Here is a 24,199-nt window from a genome sequence, read left to right as displayed (position 1 = left end):
TTACAATACCTGCAATAAATCTTCTAGTTCACAGATAAGTTTGGTAGTAATCTATCGAAAAACTTTGTTTAGCAGTGCCCGTCTGAGCTTTGCACTAGGTTTAGTAATGTTTTGAACAGGATCTCAGAAATCCTGAACTATCCCAAACATGCTCTATGGGCGAAAGATCGGGGGATCTGGGTGGCCATGACAAAAGATTTACAAGGGTCACTTCGAAAAAGTTGAAACTAACTCAGGCAACATGAGGTCGAGCATTATCTTGCTGAAATATTGGATTCTCGAGTCGGTTAAGGCAAGGGAGAACATATGGCTCCACTATTTCTTGAAAGTAATGCAGAGCTGTCATGTTAACTCGAATGAAGACTGAAGGTGAGCTACTTGCATGTGCAATAGCACCCCACACCCTAACGTCTACTGTCCGGTGTATATGACGCTTAATATCAAACTGAGGTTCACGTCTTTCTCCCCGACGTCGTCTAACCCTTCTGCGGCCATCATGTGCACCAAAATAGAATCGAGATTCATCAAAAAAGACGACCTGATGCCATTTCACCTTCCAATGTTGTTGTTCTCTGCACCACTGTAATCGTTGCCGGCGATGCTCAACCGTCGGAGGTAATACAAGATGGAGTCAATAATGCTGCAGTCCAAAAGACCTTATCTGGCGGTAAACTGTTCGGACAGTTACAGGATGGCCTTGTTCTCCTTACCACTCATCAGCCAAAGATCGAGTTCTTGCAAATCGGTCTCTAAAGGCCATAAGTTTTAGACGTCGATCTTGAACTTCATAGGCGCCTCTTCGACGTCCGGAGCCTACCCTTTTTCGATTTTAAACATTATCAAACCACGCTTGACAACATCTCATAACAGTAGTTGGATTTCTGTTCGTACGGTTAGCGATTTCTCGAAATGATAACCCCGCCTCCTGTAGACCAATAAATAATTCGACCTCTTTTAAATTCACATTCCGCGTACACGTGCTCTAGGCATTTTAACGAAAACTAAACATAGACCTTGGATCTCCTCGAACAACTGGTTTGTTGTAAACTTGCAAAAAACGACTACAATATTTAAGTAACAAAAATTGTTCACATGAAAAAACCTTCACGATTTTTTTCTCCAAATTTAATCATTTACTCATTGCTATACTATCTAATGGGTGTTTTTTTTTGAGGTATATAACTTTAAGTTGGCATTGCTGTTTAAGATGGCGACCGATTTAACAGCTGTTAACTGATTTATTCTCAGTTTGGTTTGGCAATTCATCATGAATAGACTCACGCCTGAACAACGCTTGCAAATAGTGCAATTTTATTTCGAGAATAATGGTTCTGTGCGGAATACGTATCGCGCACTACGTCCATTTTAGCGATAAGGGGCACTTCTGGTTGAATGGCTACGTCAACAAACAAAACTGCCGTATTAGGAGTGAAGCTAATCCTCAAGTGTATGTCGAAACACCGTTACATCCAGAAAAACTGACTGTTTGGAGCGCTTTATGGGCTGGTGGAATCATTGGTCCGTAATTCTTCAAAAACGATTATGGCCAGAACGTTACCATGATGTCCAGGAGCTGTGGTTCCAACAAGACGGCGCAACATGTCACACAGCTCGTGCCACAATCGATTTATTGAAAGACACGTTTGGTGACCGCCTAATTTCACGTTTTGGACCTGTGAATTGGCCTCCAAGATCTTGTGATTTAACACCGCTAGACTACTTTCTGTGGGGCTATGTAAAGTCATTGGTCTATGCGGATAAGCCACAAACCCTTGACCATTTGGAAGACAACATTCGCCGTGTTATTGCCGATATACGGCCACAAATGTTGGAAAAAGTCATCGAAAATTGGACGTCCAGATTGGACTAGATCCGAGCCAGCCGTGGCGGTCATATGCCAGAAATCATATTTAAAATGTAATGCCACAAGATTATCTTGCGGATAAATAAAATCCATGTCAATCGAATAATCCATCGTTGTTTTATTGCAATTTAAAGTTCTATAGCTCTAAAAAAACACCCTTTATGTTTTACAAAAAAAAAGTAAAATTTAAACAGCTCCTTCTGGGTGTTGCAGTTTCTTCGTCAGTTAGTCTAATTTGAAACATATTTGTTTCCTGCTTTTCTCATCTTCATCCAGGCGAATCGAAAAATGATTTCGCTATTACAAAAACGGCATATTCGAATTCAAATCGAAACCAACCTGAAACGGAGAGTAGTCACATGTTGACCTAAAATTCCGGTAACCTAGTTTCGCGATGTTGTGGAACTGAAAAACTAGGCAGTACCTGCACGTATGATTTCAGGATCGAAACCTATCGCAACCGGCATTCCAACCTCTTTTCCTGATAGAATCCAAGACAATAATCCTCGGATGGTCCTTAATGTGCATTAAAAAAAAAGAGTGGAATAATTCTGCCGTCTTTCCAGGGAATTGACCTTTCGTCTCCAATCGTAGTATAATTACGCAACCGTAGTTTTAAAGCGTCGGCGTCTGTTAAGGGTTGGACGGCGCGTCGGCGTAATCCTGGCATCGCTTATTTCACACACATTAGACCAACTCGGGGTGTGTACTATAGCATACATTTTCTGACTCAAAATTGACACGCTTTTCTATTAATTAGGCACAGCACACAATTGCTGCTCTGTGTGGTAAGGAACGAAATGAAAATTACAATTTCGGTACGTGTCACGTGAAAAAAGTGGCTTTGGAAGGCTTGCTTCACAACTATATTTCGATTGATTTAGCGAGAGTTGAGCATAAGGGACATGGTGAGTGAAAATTGTATCCCTGAAAGGAGCTTCGGTTGGATCTGTTTGGCTCTTGTTACGTTTCTTCTACTTTTGCCGAATTCGTTTGCTCAGGATGAGGACATACCGCATAATGAGTGAGTATTTTGTAGTTGAAGTAAATGGTTGGAAAATATCAGCTAAGGGATTTTTGACAAATACCGATCTGCGACAGGGAGACATACCGCAAAGACAAAATCCTGCCAGGATCACCTTTTCAATATCACCTCTCTAATCCTATCCAGAAACCCATAATACATCAACTTTCACGCTTAAAAAATTTCATAAAATCATATACATACCTACCTCATCAAAACAATATATTTTTACATCAGTCACAAAGATTTTTGAAAAACTATTTCAATCCACAAACAAGATATCCTAAGGGATACATATTTCAATATCACCCCAGAAAAATCACCAGCTCTTTTCACAAATCATTCCCACTCTCATTCTAAAATAAAATTCCATAAAATCATATACCTTATCACATACAAAAAGATAGTTTTCTTCATTCGTCACATAAAATTCTGAAGAACTATTTCAGATATTGACAAGAAATAGCATTTATCCTTAGGAATTCTATTGCTTGTTAAGAAAATTCAGCGATGTGTATTTTTCTATACAGATTTTCCTTCCTCAAATCAATTTCATCCCAAAAAGATTCAACATGTTTGAATCAACATGTTGTAGATAATCTGTATTTGATCCTGTATTTTTATTAGCCCTAAATGGGTTAGTTTTCGTACGTAAGTTTGATGAAATCGACTTTACTAAGCCTGGATCTAATTGAATATCAAATAATTAAAACTGTGATGAATTGAATGAATGTCTTTGGCGCCTGCACCAATTGGCAAAAAGGCAGTAAGATAATGAGATCTTTAACCTTCCACCATAGAAGAATAAGACCTAAATTATTTTCACTTGATTTTTTTTGGTGACTTAAAATTCAGACAATTTTTTCTCTATTTGTTGATGTCTATTATGAATCAACATGTTGTAGATAATCTGTATTTGATCCTGTATTCTTATACCCCTAAATAGGTTAGTTTTCATACGTAAGTTTGATAAATCGACTTCACTAAGCCTGGATCTGATTTAATATCAAATAATTAAAACTGTGATGAATTGAATGAATGTCTTTGGCGCCTGCACCAATTGGCAATAGGGCAGTAAGATAATGGGATCTTTAACCACCTACCATAAAAGAATAAGACCTAAATAATTTTCAGTTGATTTTTTTTGTGACTCAAAATTCAGACAATTTTTTCCCTATTTGTTGATGACTATTATCAAAAGATTCAACATGTTTGAATCAACATGTTGTAGATAATCTGTATTTGATCCAGTATCTTTATAGCCCTAAATAGGTTAGTTTTCGTACGTAAGTTTGATAAATCGACTTCACTAAGCCTGGATCTGATTGAATTTCAAATAATTGAAACTGTGATGAATTGAATGAATGTCTTTGGCGCCTGCACCAATTAGCAATAAGTCAGTAAGATAATGAGATCTTTAACCACCCACCATACAAGAATAAGACCTAAATTATTTCCAGTTGATTTTTTTTGTGACTCAAAATTCAGACATTTTTTTTTCCTATTTGTTGATGACTATTATGAAACCTAGGTCAGTGAGTAAGTTTAAGGATGAGGTTATTGGAGATTATAGAAGTGACATCGTTTATTTATATATCCACGAGATTTAGTCTGTAATAAAAACGGGATCTGAATTTTAATACATAGCAGGGGAACTCAATTTAGTTTAGATATTGGAGGAAATATTAATGTGTATTTGTGAAGGTATAACAAAGGCAACTGAAATATTATTCCTTTGAATTTCACTATTTAGCATCAGGATTGAAGTTCATGATGAATACGATAATGTTTTTTTCAGCGTGAAAAACTGGGCCTTGAAATTTGGTGTAGATTTATGGCATATTGGAAAGTCCTGTACCAGGATGAACGAATTGCAAAGAGTAAGATTATTGCCTATAGTTTCTCATTACGATATTTGAAATATGGCTTTGGTTTTGCAGAAATATCACGATGTTAACATTAATGTAGCTAGGAAAGATGGACTGCTTTTAATTAGGGAAATGGCGGCAGAAGTTAAAAATATGATGGATTTCAAAATGAGCGCTGTTATGGTGAGTTAAGTGAAAACGCAAGGAAACTTTGTAAGGGTACATCATAATAATTCTGGCTCCAGGAAAAGAGCAAGCTTGCTCCAATGTTTAATGAATAATTTGTCGTCAAAATCAATTCTCTCCGTCCGACGTGTACTGCGTAACTCTAGAAACTTTAAATTTACAGTATAGGTTCAGGGTTAGATGACAAAATACATTTAATGGTTTCGTCGTTACCGCCATAACAATTTTGTTTACTCAATAATTAAAAAACCTCCCATAAGATGGAACTGACATTGGTTTTTCAAAGATTTGTGAACCTATGTACAAAGTGATTCACCGGGAAGGCCTACTAGACGTTTATGGAAAACTAATCCTAATTTTGAGCTGAAAATTTGCATATTGGGATTTGAGACAATGATCTTCCTCCCTAAAATATATTCAGATCTCTACAACTTCTGGTTTTACCGGAAACTACTTCCTTATTTCAAATGACACACACAGTATATTATTGCATCATTAGATACATTTTTTTATGACAATTTTGGCAATATGCCATACCTTGGGTAAAAACTCAACGGTTCATGAGTTAATCAAAATTATGATTAATTCTTCATAAACCTTTAATAGGCCGGTGAATCACCTTGTATATTTGGGTTTTTCAATGGTGTTGACACAATTCGAGAATAGAAAAATATATATTACTCACAAGATGCCTAAAATTTCATGAATACTAGTTTGAAAAAGCGCGCAAAAAGCAACTGATTTCCACGTCAGTGCTCTCTAATTTTTTTTTCGTACAGCGAATCATGGATTCAGCCGAACAAGCAGCATTAACACCACAGTCCGATAATGGACAACCGTTCAAATACTATAATGCTCAAAGATTGAACGTATTTGCGCCAGATGGACGTCCAGCTGATGGTACAAGAGAGATGCTTCTAACACCAAATCCACATTTCGACCATTTACCAGTCAATACAAGTCTCAGCACAATACTACTACCTCCAGGGATCAACGAAGAAGGTTATTAAATCACTAAACACTATCAAATTGCAGAAATCAATTTAGGTAACCTCAAAGAATAATAACAATATCAGCTAGAAGAACTTTCTTCATCTTCTTACATTTTTACCACTTTCTTCTATAGTAAGCTTAACTTCTCTTATATTTTGGTCTGTGCAGCTATTTCGTCTAATCTTAAAGTGATCGTTGCCAAAAAGACAACCAATAGCAAAAAATAATGAAGTTTACCTCAACCACTTGCACTTGTACAGAAGTGTCAAAAGAATTCACAGTTTCATCAAGCATATTTCTAATTGATATTTTAAGCAGCCTGTTACAATAATCAGTAGGTGCTGAGGGTTTTCAATGAGAAAGAGTTGAACAGAAAGCTATAAAATCCGAAAAATTATCAGATTACATCAAATATTATCACAAAAGGAATAAAGACAGGACCGTATTTCAAAAAAGTTACATAACACATGAATTGTTTCGTTTGCTTCTCCTTTGAGAGAAGTGTGCTATTTAAAGTAAAAATTGAATTCATTTGACTGCATTATATATTTTTTCATGGCAATAACGATATTTCTCTAAAACGTGTCAAAAATAAAGATTTCGAAGTCTAAAGGAAAAACTCAATAATCTGAGTACTGCCCTGAAAATGTGGAAATTACATAAATCGTTTTGAAGGGCTGCATGAAATTATTAAATCTTCAAAATTTGAACAAAATCGGACTGCTGATTCCCAAGTTATGGAAATCAGAAATTTAGGCCAACTTGCATGAATCACCCTGTATCTCCGAAACTAACAGCCTTAGGATACAAAACTAGCTACTTTTCTGAAAGGCCTGAATGACCTTCATTCACCACTAGGCTATGGCCAATCACTCGTGTTACACCCTGTATGATTGCTCGTCGTCTTTGTAAATCTGCAACGAATATATATTAAACAATAAGTAACCTATTACTGATCCTTGTGGAACACCTGAATTTATATCCTTGTTGTCGATCTGGCTGCTTGCATATTGACTCCTCTTTCTTTTTCTTCGTCTGCTTCGTTGAGAGTTTAAATTTCTTCATTTTGTCGAAGGTTTTTTTTTCTCTGAAATTCTTTGGGGTTACATTTTATCAGACTGATAGTATAATATTCAGGATTGTACTAATGTGATTTTTTTCAGACTCTGAAGTGCACAATGCAATACAGTGGTCCGAACATTTAGATCCTTTATTTGTTAATAATTATGAAGGAGATCCGTCTCTTTCTTGGCAATTTTTCGGCAGCTCAACTGGTTTTTTACGTCGATATCCAGGCACGTATCAGGGTTTACCTACCTACGCATTTGGGGGTATACGTATAAGTGACTACTTATGTATCTGTGACCTGTTGATCAAATCTTTATTTTTTAATTTTTTTTTTAATACGATGGCTGTGAGGTCTTCTTTCACATAAGATTTAGATCGTCAGGTATATTTGTTTGATTTAATCGTATCAGCTCTGGATCGACAGGTTGGCAGTACCTGAGTAGGCAATTGGAATGAGAGTGCACCCTAATACTTTACGTACTTACTTCCTCTTAACAGGAATAGCCTGGCCTCCAGAAGACATATCCACAATTTGGGAACGACCAAGAAATGAAAGAAATATATATGATTTTCGTTCTTCCGCCTGGTATATTAACGCAGCTACCTCTCCTAAGGACATAGTGATTCTGGTGGACAACTCGGCTTCAATGAAGAAGGAAAAGATTAACCTTGCCATATTGACGGTTGAATCCATTCTGGATACACTTTCTGATAATGATTTTGTCAATGTCTATAAATTTTCAACGACAACAGAAGAAAGTGTACCTTGTACCAGGGATGTTCTTGTTCAGGTGAAGGAGAATTTTATATTGTTAATGAATATACAAAAAAACTTTCGTATAACTTACGATGACGTCAATTTGAAGTAAATACGTTAAATACGTAAATGCGTTCAGTGCTTCTCTGCGGCATTTTTTTTTTCAATGAAATATTGTAGTTATTTTCAAACAGCTTCATTCTACTTATAGAATAATAATAAAATTTCTATTCAGTATCTTTACAACAAACAATGTTTGATGTTTCCAATTGGGGAGAAACATTGTTTCTTCATTATTATATCATAAAAAAATTTGATATTTTTTCCAGGCCAATTTTGAAAACCTAAAAATGCTCAAAGACTCACTGGGTTCCTTTGAATCCGAAAATGTGGCCAATTTTACGTCAGCACTTATAACAGGATTCGAAATACTTCACAAGGTACGTTTAGACGAAGGTAATACTCAGTTAGTTTTCTTTAAAATGATTATTTGCGAGTTTGTTTCAGGAAAGAGAGTGCTATCATTTTGCCAGATCATTTTTCAATATAATTGAAAAAACTACCCATTTGATTGAACTCAAATCTAGAAATAGTGTAATAAATATTCATGCTGAATCACTGAGATATATTTTTTTTATTTCGATATAGAATTTATCCGTCAGATTCAGCATTGATTTTTATGTGAATTTCATGATTTGGGCCCAATATATGGGACATTTGGTGACGATATAACAAAAATTCAAATTCAAATTAACAGCCTTCAAAGATATGGACAAATTCTCACGTTTAATTTTTGTCTGGATTAACTAACTTTTGAAAGTAATAATTTACAAAGATATTTAAAATTTTCAAGGTTGGTTCAGGTCATGGAATGACAATTTCTAACTTAGTGGAGTAGTCTGTGACTTTCGGAAAACAGAAAGAAACTATAAATCGATGTTTTGGGAACAACATTTGTTATTTCATGAATTATAATTAATTATTCGTAAATGATAACTTTATTGGCTCATGTTTTCTGAATAATACCCACGAACAATTTATTACAATTCATGAAATATCATATTTTGTTATCGAAACATGGACTTTCAATTTCTTTTTATGTTTTGCCGAAGTCACAGACTACTTTTAGGGAGAAAGATCATTGAATCGAACCTCCATATGCAAATATTCTTAACAGAGTCAGGATTAGTGCTCCATAAACTTTTAATAAACCTCCAAGGTGAATCATCCTGTTTATGGAATAACCAAAGTTTCGTGTAAAATTCGAGAAAATTTCAAAAATTGCGGTAGATGATTCCTTGATTGTAAAAGACCGTACGTCATTTTCCTATGAGATAATTCTTACTCACCTTGTAGGTCTATAACTGTGAAACAGAGGCAAATTCGAAAAAATTCCACGGAAATGAAAAACCTGGGATGAATCACCTCTCGAATTTTTAACATATCTTTATCAAAACTTTGCCTAATGACAGATACCGAAATGAAAATAATGGATTCTTCCAAGCATGCATTTACTATTTTTGCATGTTTTTTCGTTTCTTCACGAAAATGTATCCAAAAATTTACATTGTGCTGAAAGTATCACCAATTCTATGTTGAATTACATAAACACCAATTTGCGATCTTGACTTCACGTGCTTTTCTCATTGATTCTTATTTTCAGTACAATAGAACTGGACAAGGCTCTCAATGCAATCAGGCAATAATGTTGATAACAAATGGTCCACCATCTAGTTATAAGGAAATTTTCAAGCAATACAATTTTCCGCACAGGCCAGTCAGGGTTTTCACGTATCTCATAGGAAAAGATGCTAGTAATGCTGATGAGATGCACTGGATGGCTTGCTCAAACAAAGGTAACTTCAACGAATCTGTGAGGTGATTATGTTGTATTGACTTTGATAATTTTTCAGGTTATTACACGAGAATAAAGAGTGCCAACGAGATAAAAAGAAAAGTTCTTCATTACACAGAGGTTATGGCACGACCAATGGTCATGTACCAAAACGATCATCCCATTCAGTGGACAGCAGCTTATGTTGGTGGCAAGGTAAATTGATGAAAAATATACTAACTGACAAGGAAACTGCAACACCCAGAAGGAGTTGTTTAAATTGTGGAGGTTTTTTCATGTGAACAATTTTTGTTACTTAAATATTGTAGTGGTTTTTTGCAAGTTTTTTAAATTTTCAACAAACCAGCTGTTCGAGGAGATCCAAAGTCGATGTCTAGATGTTGTTGAAATGCCTAGAGCACGTGTACGCGGAATTTATCGCCAGCTAAGTGAATTTGAAAGAGGTCGAATTATTGGTCTACGGGAGGTGGGGTTGTCATTTCTAGAAATCGCTAACCGTACGAACAGAAATTCAACCACTGTTATGAGATGTTGTCGAGCGTGGTTTGATAATGCCCAAAATCGAAGAAGAGTAGGCACCGGACAACGAAGGGGCTCAAATGAAATTCAAGATCGATCTAAGACTTATGACCTTCAGAGACCGATTTGCGACAACTCGATCTTTGGCTGATGAGTGGTTAGGAGAACAAGGCCATCCTGTAACTGTCCGAACGGTTTACCGCCGGATAAGGTCGTTTGGACTGCAGCATTGTCGACCCCATCTTGTGTTACCTCTGACGGTTGAGCATCGCCGGCAACGATTCCAGTGGTCCAGAGAACGTCAAAATTGGAATATGGAATGGCATCAAGTCGTCTTTTCTGATGAATCTCGATTCTCTTTGGGTGCACATGATGGCGGAAGAAGCGTTAGACGACGTTGGGGAGAAAGACATGAACCTCAGTTTGATTTTGAGCATGTACAGCGGACAGTAGGCGTTATGGTATGGGGTGCTATTGCACATGCAAGAAGGTCACCTTAAGTCTTTATTCGAGGTAACATGACAGTGCTGAGTTACCTTCAAGAAATAGTGGAGCTATATGTTCTCCCTTACCTTAACCGGCTCGAGAATCCAATATTTCAGCAAGATAATGCCCGAACTAATGTTGCCAGAGTTAGTTTAAACTTTTTCGAAGCGACCTATGTGAAGCTACGCCATGGCCGCCCAGATCACCCGATCTTTCGCCCATAGAGTATGTTTGGGACATCATGGGTAGAGGGCTTGGAAACTAATCCCAGTCCCACGGACTTTGGCGGCTCTGAGACATGAAGTACAGGTAGCTTGGGATAGTATCCTTCAAGAAGATATAGACCATCTTATTGCATCAATGCCGAGACGTGTTGGGGGGTGTATAGATAATCGCGGTGGACAAACACATTATTAACAAATTTATTAAAAAAAGTTGTAAACCCTTTGGTTTTTTTCTCCAAATTTCAATCATTTACTCGTTGCTATACTTTCTTTGTATTGCAGTTTCTTTGTTAGTTAATAATATACATCGCAAATTTTGATACAAATGAACCAAATTAAAAAGGGAACATTGATTGAGTATTATTCTGTTGTAGGCTGATAGTTTCGATCGTACAAAGCAAGGACAGCTAATGACAACAGTCACCACACCTGTGTTTGATCGCCGAAACCACACTGTAAGTTCTAAAATATTGAATCAAGTAATTTAGTCACTTCTGGTGGTTATCAAATCAGCACTACCATACATGGAAGACTACAAGTCAATTTGGGTCCATATCTCTTCGAATAGTTCATATTATTCATTTTAACACCATTCAAGATCTTTTATTTTTTGGTAATGTGTTGAGATTGTACAAATTATCAATGACGTACCTTTTCAGGTACGTGTGGCCAATGTTCTGGGAGTTGTTGGTACAGATGTGTCCATAGATCACATCAAGAAACTCATACCAGCTTACAAAGTAAGTGATCTCGCAAGACTATATTCTTCAGAAATTTACCTTCTCTTTTTTTCCAGCTCGGTGTGAATGGTTATTCATTTATGGTAAACAACAATGGACATGTCCTGTATCACCCAGATTTGAGACCTCTGGTAAGTGCATCAAAGTTTGTTTTTGGTATCAGGATTGATAGAAAACTCGATTTCAGCTCAACAATGATCTGTATCAAGATACGCTCAAACCTCAGTATGTTTCTGTTGATTTGACAGAAGTCGAATTGGTAGAAAATGAGAGTGGTCCACGTGAAAATCATTCTGTTCTGCTAGATGTGAGTATTTGAAATTTTTATTTTCAAAAAGGAACTTGAATTAATATCTGATGTTGCTTCTCTAGATGCAAGATACTTATTCACTTATCAAATACATTTATGGATTCATCAAGGCAAGAAGCTTGACATTTTAACCAATTTCTTGACTTGAAAATCAAGCTAGTGAAAAATTACATACTTGAGCTTCACTTGACTTGATTTTAGATATTAATTGCTTGACTTGATATCATATGACTTGATATTACTTGAGCTTGATATACACGCGTCGCACGGCATATATTTCTGCAATCTCGTACGCGCTTAGACTGAATAAGGGTATTCCTCGAGCGCCGAGAGACTGAAGCATTCGCCAGTGTGACTTTATTAGTAGTTTTTTCACATTTCTATGAAATCTATTGGTAGATTTTGGTAGCTTCAGAAATATCTCTCCAAACTTGGCCAAAATGGCCAAGGATTTTTTTACCAACGCCAGCATCTTCAGCTCCTGTTGAAAAACAATTTTCCAGAGCTGCTCTTGCAGTTACAAAAACCCGCAATAGGTTAGACGACAAATCTATAAGATGCCGTATGTGTCTTAAATCCTGGATGGAAAATTATGAAATCAAACAAAGCCTGAAGGTTGACTTGAAATCAAGTCAAGCTCAAGCCAAGTAGCTTGAAAATCAAGCCAAGCCGTGAATCCTTCTCAAGTATACCATCTAAAATTTTCAAAGCAGAAAAGTAGAGTTGTTAAAGATACTTCTAAAAAGTTTCTAAGAAAACGATAAATGATGCTTTTGAAAGAGTATTTAGTCACTCTTATATCTATAAGATACTTCTTGGTAGGTAGCTCTGGTATTCCTTGGTATCTTATATAGTTTTCGATATTTATATCAATTATATCCTAACCTCTCATGCCTATCCAAGTCATTTTTTGGCAAAAATTTAAATATTCAACCATTAATATACTTCAGAGTAAATGAGAAACGTTTTCTGATAGCTCTATCACTTGTTTCAGTTGAGACATGATATGATTGAGCAAAAAGAAGGTGAAACGGAAATTGGGGTGAAAGTACACTATGACAATATGGTAAGTGCGTTAGTTATCTTGCTAAAATTTGAAATGACATTTATCTGTTTTGATAGAGACGTGTTGCAACACGAAGATACAAATATTTTCATAAGCCCATAGAGGGTACACCATATTCGCTGGGCTTAGCCATACCAGAAGGGTATGGTATGATGGAGTTACTAGCAGAACAGGAGATCAAGCACAGCCAAAAAAATGGTAAGACTTTCAATTCGATAATGCTAAGGGATTTCTCTATCAGAGAGCCTTCACTTAGAGGCTCATCATCTTTGAGATATCTGCAACGAAAATATTGAATAGTAGGAAGCCTAATACAGACCCTTGTGGTACACCTCACCCAATATCCCCTATTGTCGACTTTGCTCTTTGTGTGTTGATTCCGATGGGAGATATTCTGAGAATCCAATTAACTTTTCATTCAATTTCAGTCACTGACTTTTTCAAAGGCAACAATTGGCGAGTGCATCCAGATTGGTAAGAATCATACCTGGAAAGGTCGAATCTGTGATGAAAATAATAATGCCTATTATTTTTAGGGTATATTGCGAATATACTAACGGCGAATCTGGAGAACAACGGTTCAGAACTGCTGAAGATAGAGTGCTTCATTTTCTTTCCCGAAGTAGAAGACCTGGATGGAAATGGATGTCTGTAAGACCTAGGTCGCCTTTGCAGAGGGAGCATCATTACACCTTAACGAAACATGATAGGGATGCATATTTTTGTGAGTAATATCATCAATTCGGTCATCATTTGTTTAATGATCAACTGTGCTTTTTAGGTGATAAAACTCTTTTGCAATCACTTGTTTTGGACGCTAAAGTAACAGAGGAAATAATGCAAAAAAGAAATTCGCATTCAAGAGAAACTGATAACCAGTAAGTATTGTTTTCAAATACGATATCTACTTAGCATTGCACTAATATATACTTAATCTTCACTTATTTTTTTGCACATTAGTCCTATTGGCAACCTTTTCCAAAGTTACTTAGAAAGGTAAAGTAACACGTACTTAGCCCTTTATTTTATATAATCTTTTATCTGTTTATCTGTTTTTTTATGTGTTTTTTTTATTGCGCAACTATGTACTTCATTTCATGATCATTTTGGAAGTGGAGATTGTTATATGTTTTTACATTTTGAGATGTTGTGTCTTATGGCAATATATGCATGGACAACCTCTGTGTTTAATCATTATTTTTTTTCCTAAGATCCTAATAAATATTTCCCCCTTTATTTTTTTAATTTTTTGAGTGTTTAAGTTACTTCGACGGATGTAATTTTTTTTATCATTAATTTTTCAATTCACGAACACATTTACGAATTGTTCTATTGAATTAAATAAAAAAAAACGATCAGTTTCATATTGTAGATTAATTGATAATATTCACTGAATAATCTTATAAAATGCATTCGGGATAAGTAAGTATGTGTTTGTCCTTTGGAAATTAATCATTCATCTTAACATTTCAGCTTTTTTTCTCGGTGTCTACTAAAAATGTTATAACATGTTTTTTTACATTTTACAATACGATCTATGAATTCTAGAACTTTAATAATACGAATGAACTGATCCAATACTAGCAGATTCAGACAATTTATGAGAGCCAGAAAAGATTTTGGTGCCAATAAACATTATCTGCCTTGGAATTCCTGGAACGTATTCTGCTGTAGATATAGCTACTGATGTATAAATCAAATTTCATGCATCACCTACCTCTTACAGTTTTCGAGAATATCACTGGGAGGTGGATGGGCTGATTTTTTTTAAATTTGTTTAGATGTACCCTGAAATTGGAAATGAATCAAAACCCTTTACCAGGAAAATCCACTAGAGATTCTTCAATATCGTCTTGGATCCATAATAATTGTTTGTATTTTTCAGTGGTGGCTACAAAATTTTTGGATTGACTCTCTCCTTTGTGGCAACCCGTAGTGGACTTCTGAGATGGACAGATCATGATGGAAAACCAGAATTCAATACAGAACCGTAAGTTATCCAAAAATTGTTGCAATTAAAACAACATTGAATTCAAACCTCACCAATAAAAATATGGCACTGATCATTCCCAAAAGAATTAGATCGGTAGAAGAGTACTAATTGAATAACCCCACGCTCCCCAGTCTTGACACCTTTACATTAAAAATTGAATGAGTAAAGGCCAATTCAATAGTCCCCGGTCTGATGCACAGATGGCGGTGCTAGTATTAAATCCATATGATTTTTAGTTAGTACCAACCTTCAAACGATACGTGTCAAAATTTGACAGCAGTCCGACCATTAGTTTGTGAGATATTTCGTTGTGAGTGTAGCTACTTTTGTTATTTGAAAAAATATGGAAAAAAAGAATTTGGTGTGCTGATAAAATATTGATTTTTGAGGGGAAAAAATACAGTTGAGGCAAAATCATGGTTTGATGTAGAGTTTTCGGGGTCTGCACCAGGAAAATCAGAAAAGTTCATTGAATACCTCCAAAAGAACCAGACCATCAACAGCGATTATTATATATTGAAGAAAAAAAGGTGTTGATTCATCAAGACAATGCGCCGTGTCACAAATCAATAAAAACAATGGCAAAATTGCATTGGGCTTCGAATTGCTTTTGTATCCACTGTATACGCCAGATCTGTCCCCAGCGACTTTTCCTGTTCTCAGACCTCAAAAAATGCTCGCTGGAAAGAAATTTAGCGCCAATGAATAAGTAATCACCGAAACTGAGGCCTATTTTGAAGCGAAAGACAAATCGTACTAGAAAAAGGGTATCGAAAAGTTAGAAGATCGCTATAATCGCTGTATCGCCCTCGAAGGCAACTATGTTGAATAATGTAATCGAATTTTGCCAAAAAAAAAATGTGTTTTACTATGGTAGACTGGGGACTCTTCAATTGGCCTGTTAATAAACATTTAACATATGAGTGGTTTGGCTTTCTAGATACTTTTCAAAAGTATCTTTGATAGTTGTATCTAACAGACATTTTCTATGAATTTCAGGCATTTCAGCGAAAATAACGTACGGGCAATGGACGAAACTTGGTATAAAAGAGCAGTGGACCAACATTCGATAGAACCAGAAAGTTTCGTCTATTCAGTACCATTCGACGTAGGTACCTCAGGAACACCTATGATAACAGCAACGCATGCTGTATTTGTCGAACATAAAGGACATAAAGCACCAGCTGCTGTTGTTGGGGTCCAGTATCTCCATTCCACACTAGCCAAACATTTCATCAATATCACATCAACGGTAAGAAATCGTCTAGATAGCGATTGATACATTTCAAAGTTTCTTTACAGTGTTCAGGGTCTTCTTGCAATAAAACATGCACCAGCGACAAGTTGGACTGCTACATTCTAGACAATAATGGGTTCATAATTATATCAGAGAATCCGGAGCATACTGGGAGATTTTTTGGTCAAATAGATGGAACCATCATGGATTCTCTGGTACAAGACAGGATTTATAAAAAACTACCAGTTTATGACTATCAAGGAGTTTGCTCGAACAGCAGAGGATTTTTCAGCGCTGATTCTTCGACTATAAAGGTAAGCTTTATCATGCAGTACGTTAATCCCGTTCTTATAATACCCAATAAGTCTTGAGAAGTTTTAATCAACCCACAGCCAAAATTCCAATGCAACCAAATTTAGTCCAGTAGAAGACTAGATTTGGAGTTATGGAGCTTCATAAGATACGTTAAACTTCAATTGAAAATTGCAATCTTTTCCAGCCTTTCAAATCCTTTGGCATCGTGTACAACTTGATCCTGAAGGTTGTGTTATGTTTCTTCCTCCACCTTGAAAAAGCTTATGGTGCTGCGCTTTCCTACTCTGAAGATGGTAATATCTTTTATATGTTCTCGTTTTCTATAAAGTTTCCATAGGTGTTCCGATTTCCTCTCCAGATCTGATGGACATTTATTCGGAATACGATTATCCCACAGGTGAGGATGGAATGGAGGACCATGTACCAATTGCGGCACCTCCACCAGCCTCTAACCCTGCCTCTTTCACCCCTCCGTTCGAGTCTGATCCTTTGGATGGTGTTGAAATGGAACAATTTGGAATTAGACCTTGCGACAAGAAAGTCGATCTCTACATATTGCAGCCTGAGAGGTTGAGTTTCAGTGGGCAAAGCAGTCCTCTCAAGGGTAAATTGACGAATTGTCACGTGACTGGATGTGAAAGGTAACATAAGAGTTGTAGTAACTATAACGTGTCAGGTAACCAATAAATTTTGGGTTTTTGTTGACACCTACTGTCATTTACTTGGTGACCACGAGAAACCTTTACATTATAATTGGGACTGTATGCACAAGAAAATGGCAGAGGTTGACGTTCATTTACCATTATTCATAGGTACCAGCAGTTACATCTATAAGTTTAGTGTGAAAGGCATCTCTTTCTACCCAATTTCGATGGCATAGGTATATGCTCTTTCTTCATACAGTTCTTCTATTACTCAACATACTGAAACTTGATCACTGCTGCGTTACTGTCTGAACAAGATTTGCACAGTGTTCAAACTAAGAAACTGGAATAACACTGGTTTATTCTCCATCAATTCCAGAAAATCTTGGGTAAATCACTAGTTAGATTTAGTCTTAATTGAGGAGGTTTCGTTTCACTACGACCTAATGGTTTATTGTGCCCCCCATCAGAGATATTCTCTCCATAACGTGATCTACAGCTCGCCTTCCAGTTCCAGAAATCTGATGAACTCCAATATCTGGGATGGCTTCAAGGAGGCTAATTCCTCACATCTATAAGTTTCGTGTACAAGAGAGGTTTTGCGTTGGCTAGCGATGGTAAGGCATTCCTTCACCAGGTGATTCCTCCCCATAGAATCTGCACTCGTTGTTTTCTGTTAGACCCATTATCATGAGTGTTTCCTAAGGCGGCAATGCCCTGTGAGGAATCCAGTGAGGAGGTGTAGCATATTCTCACTAAGATCCAGATACTTCTTGGATCTTTACATTCAGATGCCTGAAAAGAATCATGGACGATGGTATTCTCAAAATCTTGTATCATGCACTGGTTGAGTCGCACTTACAATATGGAATATCATCCTGGGGTGGAGCGTACAAATGTCACAAAACACAACTAAAAGTTTTACAAAAAACCTTCCTCAAGATAATGTACAACAAGGAACGGACTTATCCCACCCAAAAGCTCTTCGAGGAAGTAACCATGTTCGAATTGGAAAAACTTTATTATTTTAGAGTTCTTTGCCAGCAGTACAAAAGGAAAACGGAATTGCCGTCTATAAGCCATACTCACGACACTAGGCACAAAAAAAGATCGGAATATGTCACTGTAAGAGCAACAAAAGCAGTAGGTCAGAGATCATTTTATTATATGGCTCCAAGAGTCTTCTCGCTGGTTCCGCTTCATATCAGAAATGTGAATAGTCCAACATTATATAAAAAGTGGTTGAAGATCTGGTTGAGAGGTATGTCCACGGATGAGATTGACAGGATTACCGTGAATTCTGGTTAATGGCACTCTCAGAACATTGAGAGCGATCTGTTTTTTTTAATTTTCACTATTTCATGCGATCCCGGTTTGGATTGCTTATAAAATTTTTTTTTTCTTCTTGCATTTTTTTTTTTGTGAATTGCCTACAAATATGATATTTCATAACTGATTGTATGTGTATTAATTTCTGGGAAATAAATCTTATTATTATTATTATCTTGTAGAGTCAAAGTATTGAAGAAACTTTTGGAGTGATCCAAATCAGGAAGATTCCGCCAGAGTTTTTCTCTTTCGGTTACCTCCTTTTCCTCTAACTCTTTCTTGTAGGTATCTTAGTCTTCACCACGAAAAGGTTCCGGGCCGATGAAAGGAGTTTGTGCTTCTTTTCTGGCAAGTGTGTTGGCCTCCAAAAGGTTGTTAAGGGTATGATTCCTAATCAAGAAGCCTTTACATTTGATGGTACTGTATGCAGGGCACTCATTTACAATACGATATTTGGTTCCAACAAGATAGAGCCATTGCTCATGAGTTTTGATGAACTTACTGAAGAATTCGACTCCATATCTTGTGGCTTGAAGATATGAAGATGCACCATGGTCACCTTGGCTTTCCTATCTCAACATTTGCGATCTTTTTGAAGAGACATGTGAAATAGGAAATTTATCATTAATTGATTCACTTCTTTTTTATTCTTTTCACATTTATTATTACCCATTGTTACTCTCTCTTGGCATCCTTATGCCTCATACAAGCCAAGATAATGTTGTGAAAGATAACTGAGATCATTGAAGAAATTGAGCTAATCTTTCTCATAGATCATTAGATGTATGGTGAGTATTTTGATAATTTGTCATCAAAAACCTCACGTATATTATTGGTTACCTTCATCAACTAACTGTATCTATGCATGTAAATATAAAAGAGCTCATTGCGTTTGAAAAATATCGCTATAAATTCAATTGTTTGCAGGCCTTTCAGTGTACAGAAGATACCACACAGTAATCTGATTCTGTTAGTGGTCGATACCACGTGTCCATGTGGTAGTAAGCAACTTAGCATACTACCACAAGAAGTTATGTACGATGCTTCTAATGGAGGATGTGTGCACAAACATAGGGACAGTTTGCCAAGAAGAAGGCCCACCAAGTGCATCAACTATCATCCTGAGGTAAAGAAAATTGGTTAAATTGATTCAACCTTTATTCATTTCAGTGAAGGTGTCTACTAATTGCATTTGATTTTTTTTTCAGGAAATAGAGATACATATCTGTGGATCAGCGTCATCTACATATGCGTCGCAGGTCTTCCTTTTAATGGTCTTCTTTTCAAGGAAAATATTGCTGACCTCTTTAATGTCGTGATTTGATAGAAGAGGGATTTGGTGTATATAAATTCGTTAATGAGTTTAAAACTACTATCACTAACACAATAACTTATTCATGAAATTCTATAACAGTTGCTCATATCATTTTTTATAAACAAGCTCAAGTACATACAAGCTAATCAGATTTTGCTTCGGAGATTTTAGATTCTAGAAGATATTTGATGTAGTTGTAAATATCTCAATTATCATAGGATGAATTTTAATTTGACATTGCGAATTGTAAAAAAAAAAGATATGACAATAATAGTAATTTGATTATTTCGAATTATAAAGATCACAACATAGCTGCTGTTATTTTTGCGTGCTTGAAATTTGGATGTTTTTCTGTATATACATTTGAAAAAAAAATGGATAATTCGCGAGATTAAATTCAAATAGACGAGTAATAATCACATTTAAACATATCTCAAACGCCATATCACCAACAAGGAATTTTTTATAATGATTTTCAGGAATAACGGAACATTAAATCCATTTGGATATTTTTCAATGATCTCACTTTTTTCAATAGCTGAATATTTCGTGGAAGATTGAGCGTATTTAGATTTGAACTAGGGGAACTTTTTTATGATTCGAATACAAGCGTGAAGGTTGGATTTTTTTTTTTGAAACCCGGAAATCTTCATGCCTAGTTACATCGAGATGCATGATATTAGAGTTTTCAGTTTATTTGCATTGATTGAATGGAATATTTGACATGTAAATATATTTTTGTACCTAGGAAATATGTATTTATATCACACATTTTTCATCGAATCGAATATTTCCAGGACAACTTGGAAAAAATAATCCAGAAGTTTTGAAGATAATTCTTTTTTACATATGAAACTTTTTACACAGATATAATAAATTTATAGCACGTTTTTTATGGAATCCAAAAGATGGAAATGATTGGAATGTATGAAAATAGAATGCTAACGTATTTTCAGCTTACTTTTCGATGGATTTCCGACAAATTGTTTTTTAAACACTTTGGACGATTAGAAATTTTGATTTGGTGACTAAAATACTCCTGGATTAGCAGCAGTTGAAAATGTATAACATAGAAGATATTTTGATTAAAAAATATATCGAAATCTCTATTCATATACCTAGGTATAGTTTAATGAATCCAAATTCATTTGCTTAGAAGAATTTTTAGCACGTTTGTTAAATTTTATCATAGTTGATTTTGATTTTTATGATTGTTACTCATTGTTTATACATACACGTTGATCTAGAATAAGTTTATTTAGAGAATTTCTTGTAAATATAAATTACTCTAGTAGTTATGCATACAGGATGTTCCAGCCAAAACTCCATATGTAGACCGTGACTATAGATGAATAATCCAATTGTTTAAAATTTCTTAGCCTCTTCAACCTTCGAAATGACTCCAATTCAACTTTTTATCACGGGCTGAAGTAGTTGAGATACCAACTAAAATCGGTGTTTTCAACTGAAACTACTATATGTTTTTATTGGACCACCCTGTATACCAATTTTCAATGTCGAATCGGTGAAGCAGAAAATTGCACTAGTAATATTTTAAATGTGGAACTGTACAAAACTAGATAACGAAACGTTTTCTTTTATTGATTCTATAGACAAAGTTATCAAGTTATAAGATCTTCAAAATAGAGGAAATAAATTGTAGTTTCGATGTTATCTAGGACATATCAAATAACTGGGGCTGGAAACAACATAAAGTTCTACATGGGCTTTTCTAGTTCTAGTATCATCATATGCGAATCGAAAGATTGAAAAAATGAATTGGAAAGCTCAAATTGGATTTTACCAGTGAGATGGGATGGAAAATTTTCAAATTCCTCTCGCGTAATATTTTACAGCGAAGCCTCCTATATTACTGGTAACATTTGAAGCGCATAAAGGCTGAAATCTATATTGATTTATAAGATTATTTTATTTTTGAGGATTTTTATCTCAAATCGTATACTGAGTGTACAAATTCATAGCAGAAAACGGTTGTGGGAGTGGTTAGAAAAAAAAATTGATAAGTTTTGTACGTATTTTTGAATATAAAATCGAACCGATATTTCTGCGATGGATTTCAACAAACTTGCTAAGCATTTGTCACAAAAATGAATTTGTTTGAATGTTATTGTTAACAAAGTGGGTTTTCCACCTCAATTTTACAGATGTTTGATGGTTTTTGACTAGAACGGCTATGATGACTTTGGAGTCACACGATGAAAATTTCGCAACTTAGATATATTATATTTAATTATCAAATCTAGAGAATATCTGTTTTCTCTTTCGAATCAAAGTGGAAAACTTGAACACGTTGACTTTGTTGCAAGAAACAATTCATCGCATTTTGATAATTGGGTACATGTCAGTTAACAAAGTCTTCCATTTAGAACAAATAATTAATTTTAAGATGTTGAATTCGCCCAATCGGATCATACAGATTATTGCGAATCCTAACAATTGAAAGTTATGCTTAGGGAGTAATTTTTGTATTTCTGACAAAGGCTTGCAATAGTCAGCGTAACAATAGGTGAATATTCTTTTAGTTTGTTGGAAAAACTTTGTTGGGACTCGCAATTTTCTGTTTTTTTTGTCCAAGGGAGATTATATCCATATGTATGTAAATAAAATAACCTGTAGGTATAATATATTCAATAATATAAATATAGGATCAGTCGTATAATATACCTATAATTTGTCAGATGTGGATTGTCTAATATTTAAATGTACTCTGAATCTTTCCCTATCTTGAATAAATCGCATAGTTTTAATACTTCGAATTAAAATTTTTGAATGATATTAATTCTCGAGTTTGTTGCTCTTAATTTTGTTTAACTGTATATGTCATTTATTCTGATTCTTCAATAACATTTACTTGCTTCATATTGGCGGTTCATGGAAGAATTATGTTCGAATAAACAATATCTCTTATTTTAATTATTTATATTGAACATAGGACTAACAACTGCTTGCTTGAGATGGAACAGAATGATACTTACTTGAAATGGTAATGCTTTTAATATTACTTGACATGGTCAAAAATCAGGAACTCTCGAAACCATTAACTTCAGAACCAGTGGCGTTGAGAGGGGGATGCAGAAAAAAAATTAAGTTCTTCGTTTCTGATGTCCTCTAAATTTACAGACACTTTTTGAGATTGATTTTCAACTGTCGAAGTGTCAGCTGTCGTATTCAAACGCAAAAAACTTGAAAATTTGCCTGCATCAAATCTCCACCTTTTGAAGAAGTTTTTCAAAAATGTTTGCTTACTCATAATGAGATTGTGATATATGAGGTTGTGCTTTTGACTTATTATGGATATTCATCATCATGGATATATCCCCGTTATCCCCCCTTGGGTACGCCACTGTTCAGAACTTGCTATAAGTGCCATAACAATCAATAAATCATGGATAAACCAGTAAAACACACTTCTTCTTGAAAATTCGATTATATTCGTGAACATTGGGTTTTTCAGTATGATACATGTACAGGGTATCCCAAATTGGATTTTTAATGAGAGCACCTCGAGAACTATAAGACAAAGAAAAATTTTTTCAAGGATCCCAAATTTCTTTTTTTGAAATACTAAGAATTCAGGAACCACATTATAAATATCTTGATTCGTTCTCGAGTTACAGGGTGTTTCTTAAAAGTGCCTGTTTAAAATATTTCGCTATATCTTGGTTTTGGTTAGATATATTCGAAAAATTCTGAAACCTTTTTTTCACTTATTTTTCTGGTTTCTATGATACTCCTAACAGATCATAGAAATTAATTACCGTTTTAGGGGTATATTAGAGAGTTGGTGTTGTTTAAATGGGATACTCTAAATTTTTCAAAGCAGTTTTTTAGCCGCAGGTTTTTTGAAAAAACGTCGTCTTGAAAAATTCAAAAATAGATTGCTCAATGAATTATCAGCTATCCTGAATAATTTTTCTTAATAGGTAGTTATTTACGTGGCCAAAGAGTATTCAAGAAGTAGTCTTTTCATTTTTTCTTCTATGAAATATTTCAAGTAATGTTTGATTCAGCGAAAAACCCAAAAAGTTGTTGTGAAATACTGAAACAGGATTAGATTAAATGAATGATACATAGAATTGAATAATTTATTTTACTCAAAATGAAGAAATATAATATATACTAAATCATAAATTACAAATTCACTGATATTGATAAGTAAAATATTCTGACTAGATTTTATGGTATAAGAGTGAATCGGTTGGAAAATTTCAGGGATTTCCAGAGAACCAAAGCAAGAATTAGATTTGTGGTTAATAAAAATTGTTAAAAATAATATCACAAAGGAAGAAAACAATAATAAAAGTTTTTTTATCATAAAATTCATATTAATTTGAATCTTTTTTTAATCTAATATGACTAGGGCTGAACGTTCTCAAATGAAATAG

General features: G+C 35.1%; 1 protein-coding gene across 4 annotated transcripts; it reads left to right on the top strand.

The window, feature by feature from the left end:
* The first annotated feature begins 2,560 nt into the window (after positions 1-2,560).
* On the top strand, positions 2,561-22,703 carry LOC123686069 (voltage-dependent calcium channel subunit alpha-2/delta-4). 4 transcript variants are annotated; one of them, XM_045626034.1, is made up of 26 exons: positions 2,561-2,888; positions 4,687-4,768; positions 4,829-4,939; positions 5,722-5,944; positions 7,099-7,230; positions 7,502-7,794; positions 8,090-8,200; positions 9,424-9,616; positions 9,674-9,810; positions 11,219-11,299; positions 11,504-11,584; positions 11,641-11,715; positions 11,772-11,891; positions 12,889-12,960; positions 13,017-13,158; positions 13,389-13,434; positions 13,497-13,684; positions 13,742-13,838; positions 13,921-13,956; positions 14,846-14,950; positions 15,953-16,205; positions 16,256-16,504; positions 16,690-16,798; positions 16,903-17,146; positions 19,406-19,604; positions 19,687-22,703. In XM_045626034.1, the coding sequence occupies exons 1-26, from the start codon at positions 2,770-2,772 to the stop codon at positions 19,795-19,797; spliced, it is 3,609 nt and encodes a 1,202-aa protein (XP_045481990.1). In that variant the 5' UTR covers positions 2,561-2,769; the 3' UTR covers positions 19,798-22,703. The 4 variants fall into 4 exon arrangements, with proteins under 4 accessions (XP_045481990.1, XP_045481988.1, XP_045481987.1 ...); XM_045626032.1 differs by having other exon boundaries at positions 16,864-17,146; XM_045626031.1 differs by having other exon boundaries at positions 16,843-17,146.
* The last annotated feature ends 1,496 nt before the right edge of the window (positions 22,704-24,199 follow it).

Source organism: Harmonia axyridis, chromosome X (assembly GCF_914767665.1).
Source record: "Harmonia axyridis chromosome X, icHarAxyr1.1, whole genome shotgun sequence".
Lineage (NCBI taxonomy): Eukaryota > Metazoa > Arthropoda > Insecta > Coleoptera > Coccinellidae > Harmonia > Harmonia axyridis.
The sequence above is the reverse complement of the archived record's forward strand: the minus strand, read 5'-3'. Positions and strand labels throughout refer to the sequence as shown.

What these genes read in the sequence shown, in the direction of transcription:
- LOC123686069 (XM_045626031.1), top strand. Translation starts at nt 2,770, where the DNA reads ATGGTGAGTGAAAATTGTATCCCTGAAAGGAGCTTCGGTTGGATCTGT. An exon ending in ATCATTCTGTTCTGCTAGAT is followed by an intron (nt 11,892 to 12,888) that starts GTGAGTATTTGA and finishes CACTTGTTTCAG; the next exon opens with TTGAGACATGATATGATTGA. An exon ending in CTGATTCTTCGACTATAAAG is followed by an intron (nt 16,505 to 16,689) that starts GTAAGCTTTATC and finishes AATCTTTTCCAG; the next exon opens with CCTTTCAAATCCTTTGGCAT.